Here is a 12,508-nt window from a genome sequence, read left to right as displayed (position 1 = left end):
TTGCCGTACATTGACGTCGCCGCCTGCATGTGCCGATCGTAAATTTGCACTCTGGCCGCGCTCTCTTCCGTTCTCTTTGCGTGTGGCGCGAGAAGAAGAAGCGCCACATATGGGGAGCATCGAATCGGGTCTGGGCGTCTAGCCAACGATATAGGTCGAACCACTCAGCTGGACTTCGGCCTGCGCCGCATATTTATGCCACCTTCGGAGGCACCGATTTGCGTATTTCCAACTCGCATTTATCACATTGAAAGGTCCCCTTTCATCGTCAGCCGTTATATTAGTCAGGATCGTTTATTCAGTACGGCGGAGATAATTTTGCTCCATTAAAAGATACTTCCCCCAGGCAATGCACGCAACTCCCAAAAAGGAACCCGAAAACGGTCCGAAAACGGTTTTGTTGCTGGGCAGTGATTTAAATGCGAAAGGGCCTTCGGTACTTCGGTAGTTTCCCATTGGTGAACAAATTGCAGTGGAAGGAATTGTTCAGCGATCAGAAAATATTTAAATAATACTCACCCTTTTAATAGCCACTTAGTGCTTTCATGACAAAAGTTATTACTTTGATTTTCGAATTAATGAGGTGTTAAACAGACTTCAATTTAAAGAATTATGCACTTTAACTTTTGAGAGCTTTTAAGGGCTCAGAAAAAAATTAAATTGAATGAAAAGGACTTACTTATTATATATAATCCTCAGCATCAAACTGAACATTTTTGTATACCAGGGCATACAATTATAATTGCCAGTACTGCAACATATTTTTAAAAACTTAAATTTCAACCGAAGTGAAACCGAAATCTCTATAGCGGAGAGCAGTGGACCTTTTATATTTACACAAATTGATCTTATGCCGAATGCACACCGATAGAGTTCACAAAGCTCTAAAGGAGAATTTTCTGCATATTTATACCTTGGGTCGCACGAGTTTTAGCCAACTTAATGGCGGAGTGTCGAAAGAGCTTGGCTGAAGGCATCTGCAGATGCAATCTCATAAATCAATTGACAAAGAGCGGCGCGAGAAGAGTATCTCGCGGATACGCATCCGAATCGAAACTCGTTTTGCGCTCTCAAAAAACGCCAACGAGGTTGGGCCAGAACGGCAAACAACAAACACTTGGAGGACCACAGAAAATGCAAATTGCTAAGGAACCGGCAAATATTTATTTATGATCTGCTCTCTTGCTTCCTGTGTCACTCTCTCAATATGGCAGATACTCTTTTCCCCCGCATTGGTCATCAGCATTTATTCAGAGTGTTTTATTTTTAACAACTACACCTCCACCGCAACCGACGCATCAGTAGCAATTGCAAACATTTATACAAATTGACGTTTAGCTGTCGCAGTTGTCACCTCGAAAGCCGCACTAAAGATTCACGACACACCGACGACATCGGGGAATGCTGCCAAGTGCGCGGCGCAGAATTCTCCGGATGACCCGGCAGCCAGATAAAGGTAATCCAAGTTGCCAACCGCAGTCTGTCTCCGCAGACTCCTTTCCCCACTTCCCCTCGCATTGCCAATGCAATTCCCCACAAGCGACTCGTGTTCGTGTTTTATAATTGTTATGGCCATTCTACAAGTTGTTGTACATTGTTAGCGACTTGGAAGGAGGTCTTTCGGCTTAGTTTGCGGTAGTGGGTAGACAGGTGCACCGAAAAAAATTACTTCCAGTTCGAGTACGTTACTTTTAGGGATAAACTAATTCATTTTAAAATGAGAAGCGACGAGTCCAAGCACTTTGCGATTTATGTTAGAATAAAAATCCTATTTATCAAAAATGTCACAATTTTAGATTATAACCATAAAACCATCACTGTGTCTCAACATTTCCCTCCGGCTTAACTTGGTAGCCGCTCGAGTTGCTTAGGCATGCGAATCGTACACAAGTCTGGCGCCCATATCGCAAATGTATATCCACCGCTGTCAGTTGGCATTTCCTCCGAACAGATCGGGTGAAGTCAAAACTGCTTCCGTGAAATGGTTCAAGTTGCCTTACAAGATTAATGGGGGAATTTTTGGAGTTCATGTGAAACAATTCTGATTACAACATACTTAACTAAAACAACTGGAGGGTTGCATTGCACGAAAAAAGAGCATTAAGTAGGAACAATCTGATTTTTATATAAAACCAAGATATTGGTTACTTTTTGCAAAAATATTCAAATATTTAAAGAGGCTAAAGTACATTATAATAATTGAATGATTACGAAATAAAATTACGAAACATTTTAATTTAAACGCAATTAACAATTTTAAAATGCCGTCTTTAAGATTTGTGTATTTCCCATTTTTGGGCAGTCATCGAGAAAGAATCGCCATCCTCGTCCTCGTCCGCGTCGCTTGCTTTTTGATCTTTCTTCTTTGGGGTCTTAGCTTTGCTAATTTTCATCCCCTCCCTCTCGCCCAGTCGGTGAGAAATTTGAGATGTTTTTGAAGCCGAGCAAATTGGTAGCTTAATGACAAATGGGGTGCCAAAAACGTGTTTTATGTTCATAACCAAGATACGCAGGGTTATTTAAAGCAGCCAGGCACCAGATTCCGACAGGCACGCCAAAAAGGAGGAGCAAGAACGGAGCAGTCCTCGAAAGCAATGGCAATCTGCATATAGAACGTAACCAAAGGACAAACCTTTTAACCGACCAGCGGGTGGAATCCGTGTGAGGAAGGGGCGGTGTTCAAGGAAGGGGTTAGGGGAATCGAGCCGAGAGTAATTTACGCTTGCATGCAAATTGAAAAACAGTCGAGAGCAGGCACTGGACATGGGATTCTGGGGTGGGATAAGTTCCGGGCCGGAGCGAACAGAACTGATTGAGCGCCGGGATGATGCATTTTAAAACAAATTGGCACAGTTTGTGAGAGGTGGCCGGTCGGTTCGGTTCGGTTCGGTCTGAGTCTGGGTCTGGTTCTGGTTCTGGGTCTGGTGTATCGGTGGTGTTGCGTTGTTCGTGGCGTGTTTGTCACTCAATTAGATGCAACTCATTTAGACGCTCTTGCATTTGGCCGCCATTTGTGTGCACAAAATGTTAATCAAAGCCTGATGGGATTTTTTAGGCCAACTAATGATGCCATGCTGTGATGATGGAGCAGGGAATGGTCAATGGGCGGGTTCCGGGCTGCGCACAGACATATTGATGACAGTCGCTCAATTAATATGCAAAATTTATGCATGGGAAAGTTCAAAACAAACAGAAACACGCACCGGCAACATAGAGCTGCAAATGTATGGGGGGCAAGAAAAAAGGGAGTTGGCTGCCCGATAAAAAATCAATACAAATTAGCCGACTCATTTGGCTGTTTTTTCCACCCATCGAATTGAGTTGTTGACACTGGTGCGTATGTGCCCCATAATCCGATGTAAGCCCTTCAAAGGAACCCTAAGCAGATATCGTGACACCTAATAAATGTGCCAGAGCGGGTCTTACCTTAGAAACACCTGGAACTGGAGTGACTTGCACTACAGTGTATTTAAATGTCATACTAATATATTTGCTCCCAAGGGTGTTTGTATTAGCGCAAAGCAAGAACTCGGCATTCTGCATGGCAATTACATAAAACCTGCTATTATCTTTAAGATTACTTGTTTATCATAGAAAAATAAATAAAGTCCTATTTAAATGTCATACTAATATATTTACTCCCAAGGGTGTTTGTATTAGCACAAAGTAAGAACTCATGCATTCTGAATGGCAACTATGTACATAAAACATGCTATTATCTTTAAGATTACTTGTTTATCGTAGAAAAATAAATAAATTAAATGTGTGCAGATTGGACAGTATTAATATTCGGATCTCTCTGGGCTATTATAATATAGCAATGCGGCAATACAAGTGCACCATTTAATACAGTCTTACCATTTAAGAGTCTGATCTTTAAAATTCTCGCTACTTAATTTTCCCCCCTTCATTGGTTGCATTTCGAAAAGGAGAGATCTTTAGATTTTAAAAGGATTTTAAAGGCAAACGTTATGTTCAAAGGCATCCAGCTTGATATGAAAGCTGTAATAATGACTCTTTCCCACATACAAAATGTTGTTTAGACAGCATATTATACTTGTATTAATATACATGCAAAACATGCAAAAGGTTGCTTAATTTGTCAATCGCAACCACAGATTGTCAGGGGAAGGAATTAATCCCTTGGCAATTCGCAAGGCCGAAGCTAGGATATACATAAGTGTAAACTTTATTAAAAACCACTTAACGCATTTGGTGCGTCCCCTGCGCATTTGGTGACATCGCAGCAGATGTGTTGCACATTGCAATTAAATCAGTGGTCAGCCCGAGTTGACCTGTCCAGAAGGGTTGGTGCTGCATTTGATGACTGCCTGATGGAAAAGTTGAAGCGACAAAATAATTTCGCAGCGCACGAGGCCAGGTCTAAAGTGGAGGGTGGCCGAGATGGTGAAGGATGTTATGTGTGGGGGGAAGGGGCGGAATGCCGGTCGAGAAGTTCGCAGCTCCCAGATGATGATGGTGATGATGATATAGACGATGATGATGACCTGCGCAACAATAGTTTGCATCTCAGAGATACCCAAAATGAAGTTGTTCTGCTCGGTAGTCGAGTTTTCTTGTTATTGTAGCTGGCTTGCCGCAATCAACTGCACTGCATGTTGCGGTTCCTCGAACAAGTCGCCTTTTCCAGCATCAGCATGCTGGTGTTTGTGTATCTAATCACATTAGCACGTGCGCATATCCTTTTGGCCTTTTGGTGGTACAGTACATATAGGTAGTGGGGAGTTCTTGCTCCCCAGGCTGCCATTCAGAGCCAGGACTGTGCAAACTAAAAACATTTTGGCCGCTTTGTTTTTGGCTCATTTCGCTTGTCGATTTTGATTATTTGTCTTTGGCAGCCCGCACAGACTTTTGTTTTCCAGCTCGCCCCAACTATTTGTATCTCAAAGTTGGCCCACACACGTATGCCAAATGCATTCGCTATTTCTTTGAGGTCTTCAAACTTTTCCACAAAGGCTTCTCAGTTTGGTATGAAATGTACCAACTTGGTAAAGAAGGCCAAAAAAGAAAATTGTATAATGTTGATTTGCATCAGGTCCACATCATACAATACGTTCGAATTTGAAATTGGAATATAAGTTAAACAAAGTTGCCATTTTGGAGCAAACCAGCTTAAATTGGAACAAAACCTATTGTACCAGATTGTCATTTAAACTGTTATTAAATGTTAATAACATTTTAATTTTGAACCCATTGAAGTAATTCCAAACGTCATTTTAAATGCAAGCAAATATTGTATTTATATCTTAGCAAGCGCATGAACAAGCAAGAAAACCTAAAAAGTCTTCAGGAATAACTTTTTAATTTTGTTTAGCGGCTTTAAATCTCAACGGTTAACAAAGCAAGTTACTTTTTGTATACAATTCTTGTATATATGCCTTTATGCAATATTGTTTATTTTGCTGTATAGTAACAGGTACTACCACATTACTCCGCCACCACTGGCACATAGGTCAGGATAATGCTGGAGTGCGGAGCCACCCGGAGTTCCTTAAGATTCACCCTTCCAGCATGAGCAACCTTTCCGGAATTCTCCATGTTGTTGTTGTACTGCTCGCTGAAATAGGACACGGTCATCTTGTCCGGCAGATTATTCGGGATAGTAAAGTTGCTCGCCTGGGGCAATTCGGTGGGATTGAAGATGACGAAGTAGCCCGGGTTTCCAGACTTGATTCTGTGGAAAAACACAAGATATGGGTTAGATCAAATTAAAAAGATGTGTAAAGTCTTTTAAAATTCTACTACATAATAAAAAAGCTATTAGTTTAACAAAACGAATAGTAAGAATACATAAGTTACTGTTTCACTTAACAATATAAAAAAATATATTTAAAAATAGAATTGTTATAAGAATATCAAAAATTAAAATACTACTTTATAAACTACAGTAAATACTTGGTGTAAGTTTTTACCTCAGCCTTCAAGTGACAAGCATAATGAAGTATACAAAAGTTAGTAACAATTACAATCGAGACAGTCAATGACATGAATTACCTGGAGAAGGCGACCAGTGGATCGGCCTGGTAGAGAGTGAGTTCTCCGTGCATGAAGGAAGCAGTCTTGCGCAGAGAGGTGATCTGCCTGTAGGTCTCTTCGGTGACGTTCTGATATTCCACAGCATCCACAGCCACTACAGGAACGCCGGGCAGCAGGGATAGGAACATGGCCAGAGCGGATGGATCCTGCGGGGTGTCGACATAGACGTCCGCGAAGTTCCACTGCAGCCAGGAGCCCTCGTCCGCTTGCAAGAGTGTGTTGTTCAGATGCTTATTCAGCGAGTTGTCTGGCTTTGATTTGCTGAGTGCCTTTACAAAGTCTCCGTACATGGGCAGATCGATGCCATATGCTTTTGGAGCTTTGCTCAACTTGTAGACCTGTTGTTGGATGATATCCTCGGCAACCGAGAAGAAAGCCTCGTCGGAGGCATTCTTGACGATGCTCAGGTAATCATAGAGCACATCGCCCAGGCCGGATTGGAAAGTAGTTTGCGTGTGGTCAAAGAAGCCATAGTCATTGGGTCCCAGGCTGAAGGCCTTCGGCGATGCCGAGATCAACTCATCCTCTAGGCCATCGGATAGCACAAAGAACTTTGTATTTTTCAGGCGGAAACCTCGAACGCCCAATGTCACCAGATGCTTTAAGACGTCTCCGAACTCGTTCCTAACAATGGTACTGTTCATCTTGAGGTCGTAGTACCCGTCTTCGAACTGGGAGAGCACATAGCTGTCTCCCACTTTTTCCCAAGCGCTGCGATTGCCGCCCACCTTGAGCCAGTTGTTGGGTAGACTGGTACTGCTGCTCACCCAGGCAAAGGCGGATCGCTTCTCCGGGTTCGCAATGGCATCCTGCACCAGCTGCGAGTCCTTTGCCGCGTAGTTGGGCGTCAGGTCAAGTATAACCCTGGTATCGCTGCCCTGGTACAGAGCCACCAAATGCTTGATCTTCTCCTCCACCTCCGGCTTCTTCACGTCGTAGGTCAGAGCAGCTGGCAGCTCATAAATGGCGCCAGCGGAAACCAGCTTCTTGGCGACCTGAACATCCTCCGGTTTACAGGTATCAACGCTGGCGAACTTGGCATGTGGTCCACGCTTGAACCATGGAAGCGGCTGCGGGGCGGCGCACTTGGGCGCTCCGATGATGATCAGGATGGCACCCACCAGCATGCCCACCCAAATAGCCCAGAAGCACACGAAGAAGATCCAGCGGAGACGCACCCAGAAAGGATCGTTGGCATACTTCATGAGCTCCTCCTTGCTCATACCAGTAAAGGCCTGTGATGAGGAAATATGTATTTAGATAAGCACAATTTTATTTAAGTCTACGTTCATTAACTATTCCCATATAAAAGTATTATTTTATATAATAAAAAGCCTCAGGGTAAAAGGGGGAAATACATTATAGATTGCAGTAGAGTATTTATGAGTAATTGTTATTTGATAATTAGTTCAAAACAATAGCACTAGGCAAAAAAATTAAAATAATTACGAATACTATACAAACATTAATACATTTCTTTGTGCATATGTCCATCTGAATATTTATTGAATGACAAGCCAAGGTCAAAACTATTTCAATTTTTCTGTCATTTTAAATGGACAAGCAATGATGGCTACATATGTATGTATATCTGCGCTGCAAGTTAATCATACCCTTGCAAAGGCTATAATGATTTCAGCATAGTCAGCACCTAGTTTCCTTTCTTCTTTTCCAATTAATTTTAATGTATGTATTTAGGTGTGTTAATACTCACAGGCTTGCCTCCGTTGACGGTTCCGATGTCGATCTTGGCATCCCCGTTCTGGTGATCGCCCTTGATGAACTTCACCTCGTCGCGACGCTCGGCCAGCTTGTCCTCCACTCCGTTGGAGCCCAGCATCTGCTCGTCGGCGCCATCGGTGTGGGCCACCTTCTCATCCTGCACCATGTCGACTGAAAAGTAAACGATCCAACAATGGTTAATTGGCTCTAATCAGCTTCAATTAAGCCTAAGAACGTAAATCACACTGACTTTCTCCGGGGAACTGAGCAGGCTTTGTAAGGTTAAGTCAGAATCAGAAGCCACATTTCTCGTGATTCACAAGAGAAGGGGAGCTTTCCGTATGGGATTTTCTCGGGATTGAATTGCTGACGTCACGGCAAGCGAGCCACGCTTCGAGTTTGCGCTTCATTAGGAAATGGACCTGTGGCTTGGGTGGAAATCGATATCGTTTTCCGTATACTCTTCCTATCTCCCGTACTGATAAGCCATAGTCACACACACACACACGCCCACCACGGCCCCGACACTCAGAAAAAAGGCAGATATATGCTTTTAAATATAGATACCTAGCTCAATTTTCATGAGTGCCTCCAGTGAAAATTCGGAGCATTGTTACGTCAGCCACCCATTTTACCCAGATGTAGACACAATTTCTTTGTTTAATTACCTTTTGCTGGGTTCGAACTGGCTCCCACAAATGTATCTTCGGCTATAGTTTTGTAGACCTCCGTGGAATCGGATGGACCTTCAGCAGCTGCGTTGATTGTACTATCAGACACGCCTAAAATAGACCACAGCGAAAATTAGCGAATTAAACGCGGTGAGGAATTCTGAACAAATGCCTCGTTTGTGTGGAATGTAAAATATTTTATGGGAACGAATACGGTCATACTAGGAATAAATCTTCCCATCGGTCATACTTCAATCAATTTTTTACAAAATCCTCGGTGATTTTCAGTGCGTTTTACGCTGTCTTACAGAAGCTCAATGCTACAAAACCGAGTGGCGCGAAATTTGAATTGTTTGCTTAGATTAAACTCACCAGGCGCTGGAAGCGTGACGGAGCTCTGCAATATTATTATTACTAAGAATGCTAAGATATTTTAGTTTACTGCACTTACTTTGCTGGCGCCCCTTCCAAAAATGTTCAAGCGCGAAAATAGCTTCATGGCAATGGTATTTTCCTGAGTTGGTAAAGAATTTATTTATTTAAATGAAAGCAAGAGAAAACGAAGTAGTCGAGTTGCCCGACTATCAGCTACCCGTTACTCAGCTAGTGGAACGACTGCTTTCAAAATTTTTTGATAGATAGAAATTAGGAAAAACAATAGAAAAAAAAATATGAGAGTGGCGGGTATAACTACTGTGCTTCAAACAGGCTTGCCACAAAACAATTTGTATTGAAGAAAGTGGCTTTCAGATGAAGTAAATTCTTCAAGTAACAATGTAATTTGATAGGTATTATTTTCATTTACAGTTCACAATTATATATTAATCATTTATACCGCCGAATGCTCAATAAAAATAAAAAATATGTGTAACCACCCTCAGCTTTTTTAAAAGGAACTATTAACACAACATGCAATATTTGACACTGGCTTGTAATTTTCACTGTGACCTGTCCGATAAGAGGTCTGATTCGCAACTGAAGTTGCAGTTTCGCGCTGGCAGTGCATCGCCCCCAGAGGCACAACCCAATCCGAACCGCTCCTCGAGTTTGATTTAATAATACCTGCGAAGAAACGCGTTCCGTGTGCGTAAGTACGATTTATGGCTCGCGGCGATTGAGATTGAGCCGGACCCAAAAACTACCTGTCTGCGTGGCAGCTTACCTGAGCTCTCTCGCTTGCCCAAAAGCGAAGCTGGTGGACCTGGTTTTGTGGCCAGCCACCAGCGCAGAGCAAACTGCACTCGTCGGCGCATTCCAGGCCAAAATATGCTGAGTTGCCGGGTGTTTGGAGAGTCAGAGTCTGCCGACTCCACAAGGTTGGAGAATAGAACTTAAATTAGTATAGCTGGGTCACACCAAAATTGACCAATTTCTGCATTACCCTGCACATTATCTTTGTCCGATTAAGAGACATGCAAGTGTCATTAGCCTATTAAGTGGGAGCTATATATATGGCAGCCGGGTGCGTAAGCCCCAACCAAGTTGACAAAATGGGTTTTCACATGGGACGACAGCTGCTACTCTCTGGTTTCTTGCTGGTGATGCTCCAGGTCTTGTCCCAAACGCAGGCCAGGCCACAGGTGATTAACGAGTATAATCAGTTCGACCATGAATAATCCAACCCCCACCAGGATGTGATCACGATTGCCGGCGACGAGACGGAGGTGGTGATCAAGCAGGAGGGCGACGGCGACGGCGACGACGATGACTCCTCCTCCGAGGAAACAGTCGAGGACTCGGAGGAAAGCAGGCGCAGACGTCGCGAGGTGAATACGGACAACACGCCATCGGCTCGAGGGGTCATTCCAGGTTTGCCAGATCCGGCCACCGTAATCAAGATCGCTGAGCTTTTTCAATCCGTAGGCGAGCAAGTAGTCCCCATCCTCGTGGAGGCCATTCTTCCCAGCGTGGATGAAACGGGCGATCGCTTCGCAAGATCCCTGCAATTTCTGAAAAACTTGACACCTGGCTCTGAGTTGTTTGTCACCGAGAAGAACGAATAGCCCAGCCAACATAAAAGGGACAATTGCAAGGAACTGTAACGGAATTCGTTTGATTTTTGTATCTGCATAGTGAACAAGTTATAGTTAAACAAGTAAATAATATTTGGTTTCTTGATTTCATAAAAATATCATTGTTGAAAAATCGGACTTACAAATAGTAATAGTTTCACTACATAAAGCATATTGACATATAAGAGGTATTTGTACTTTCGCTAATTATTTTATTTCGGTTGCTTTAATATATAATATTACAAATTGCTTGCAAAGTTGAGAGACCCGTTTATTGCCACATATAATTCACGCAGTTCAGATACGGGTTCAACCTTTTGATTCCACTATTTCATTTTGCGCACTGGTTAAAATATAATAGCTTTGGAATCCAGGCCTTTCCCTACAATTTCTTTCGAACTTTCCAAATAAAATGTCGATAATGCTATCGATTGCTTCCGACATGCTTCCACCACATAGAAGGGTCTCCGTGAAAACTTTGTGGATAAGTGGGTGAACGGGTTTGTCCAGACACAGTTCATGGAGCTTGTCCAAAATTCCACTAATCATGCCACGAATCACTTGGCTAACCAAGTTCTCCTCTTTGAAAATATCCATGCAGTGATTATAAAATGGTCCAGCATGATCTCCCAAGTTAAGTTGTGTTCTTTGATTGGTTCTGGCCTTGATGACATTCTGCTTTGGTTTCACAAAGCTTTTGTAATGACTCCTGATAGGTGTACTTTGAGCCCCAAACACGCAGGGCAATAGAACTATCAGGATGCAGAATACCACTAAGGTAAAGTGTCGCTATAAAAGTGAATACATTAAACTAGGACCACGAGTTGTAGCATAACATACCATCTTAATTGCTTGCCGATCCAATTGCTATTGATATTTTCTTGGTGATCTCGAAATCCTGTTCGTCTTGCATAGTTTGGATTTTCCGCTTCATGGTTTTACCTAATTCTGTTAGTGCACTTTGCATTAGACAAGTAAATAATAATAATATAGTCATGTTTTTTAAAAGTAGTTTGCCCATCCACAGGCATGCAGTATGCACGCACTAATCAGTATTCGGTGATCATGTTCTTGAGGTTAATATTGGCAATTTATTTTACCACAAATCAAGCCCTAGGTAATGAGAATCGATCGGAAGCTGTTCATTAGGTCGTAATGAAATAATTATGCATGTCGTCGTATCCGTGTTCCTGTCTGCTTACTGCCAACAAAGTATTGGTAAATAATTTGCATAAACTCAGTGTACACGGTTCTGCTGGTTTGCTTTTTTTGAGGAGCCCTCAGAAGATCTACATATGCCCATACATCTTCTCATTAACCATAATGACCTGACATGCCTCCTATTTCTGTAATAAGTCAACTTTGTTTTTCTGACTTCTTTTGGAGGCATGGTAAATTCACATCAGATCGATGCAAGGTATTTGACCCTTCTGAAATTAAACTTTTTGTTGAACCTTTTTTAAAATTTCCCGTCTCTGCACATTCTCATTGGCAAATTATCCCTGGTACATATGGAACATTTTTTGAAATACATATACAATTGAGCATATACTAAATGTACTAAATAAATGTAAATATCTTGGTATTTGTCGGGTCAAGGACTGGTTTCAAATTAATTATATTAATTAGTTAGCGACTTGCAACCAAAAATACATTTAAAAGAAAACAACCAAAAAGCGCGATTATTATTCGAAACAAGCCCACCAGCATCAATCACCTAGTTATATATTTCATTAGAAGGTTAGATATCAGGATCACTAGCCCAGTCGATTTGGCCAAGTCCGACTGTCCTACATCTGTCTGCCCATTTGACTAGTTAAGGTAGATGAACTATAAAATAACCTTTTAACGCCAAGAAAATTAATTTTTTTCGCCCACTAGTCGAGTAACGAGTATCTGATAGGCGTGGAATCCGACTACAAAGTTCTCATTTGTTTAATTTTTCCATTTGTCCCCATAATAGAAAATTTTACAGAGCGCCAGGAATATCAACGTAGCTGCTATTGGCAAAAAAATTATTTAAGTTAATTAGTTAATTATAGTTAG

The 12,508-nt window shown here is 42.1% G+C and overlaps 3 protein-coding genes across 11 annotated transcripts; 1 reads left to right on the top strand and 2 right to left on the bottom strand.

Annotated features, from left to right (window-relative positions):
* Positions 1-5,231: 5,231 nt before the first annotated feature.
* Positions 5,232-9,667, bottom strand: LOC6553572. Of its 8 annotated transcripts, XM_026981158.1 has the most exons (8): positions 9,326-9,441; positions 8,902-8,964; positions 8,823-8,847; positions 8,448-8,561; positions 7,772-7,950; positions 6,016-7,292; positions 5,934-5,939; positions 5,232-5,695 (listed from the first exon to the last, which is right to left on the bottom strand). In XM_026981158.1, exons 2-8 carry the CDS (start codon positions 8,947-8,949, stop codon positions 5,449-5,451), a joined length of 1,896 nt encoding a protein of 631 aa, XP_026836959.1. In that variant the 5' UTR covers positions 8,950-8,964; positions 9,326-9,441; the 3' UTR covers positions 5,232-5,448. The 8 variants fall into 8 exon arrangements, with proteins under 8 accessions (XP_026836959.1, XP_026836957.1, XP_026836962.1 ...); XM_026981156.1 differs by lacking the exons at positions 8,823-8,847; positions 9,326-9,441 and adding an exon at positions 9,613-9,667; XM_026981161.1 differs by lacking the exon at positions 5,934-5,939.
* A 245-nt stretch (positions 9,668-9,912) lies between these two features.
* LOC6553573 (antennal-specific protein OS-C) lies at positions 9,913-10,724 on the top strand. Of its 2 annotated transcripts, XM_001979208.3 has the most exons (3): positions 9,914-10,030; positions 10,082-10,259; positions 10,314-10,653. In XM_001979208.3, the coding sequence occupies exons 1-3, from the start codon at positions 9,941-9,943 to the stop codon at positions 10,451-10,453; spliced, it is 408 nt and encodes a 135-aa protein (XP_001979244.3). In that variant the 5' UTR covers positions 9,914-9,940; the 3' UTR covers positions 10,454-10,653. The 2 variants fall into 2 exon arrangements, with proteins under 2 accessions (XP_015009615.2, XP_001979244.3); XM_015154129.2 differs by having other exon boundaries at positions 9,913-10,030; positions 10,082-10,724.
* Positions 10,725-10,758: 34 nt separating this feature from the next.
* On the bottom strand, positions 10,759-11,328 carry LOC26526890. Its single transcript, XM_015155049.2, has 2 exons — positions 11,303-11,328; positions 10,759-11,251 (listed from the first exon to the last, which is right to left on the bottom strand). Exons 1-2 carry the CDS (start codon positions 11,303-11,305, stop codon positions 10,772-10,774), a joined length of 483 nt encoding a protein of 160 aa, XP_015010535.1. The 5' UTR covers positions 11,306-11,328; the 3' UTR covers positions 10,759-10,771.
* Positions 11,329-12,508: the final 1,180 nt, after the last annotated feature.

Source organism: Drosophila erecta, unplaced genomic scaffold (genome assembly GCF_003286155.1).
Source record: "Drosophila erecta strain 14021-0224.00,06,07 unplaced genomic scaffold, DereRS2 tig00000000-arrow-pilon, whole genome shotgun sequence".
Lineage (NCBI taxonomy): Eukaryota > Metazoa > Arthropoda > Insecta > Diptera > Drosophilidae > Drosophila > Drosophila erecta.
The sequence above is the reverse complement of the archived record's forward strand: the minus strand, read 5'-3'. Positions and strand labels throughout refer to the sequence as shown.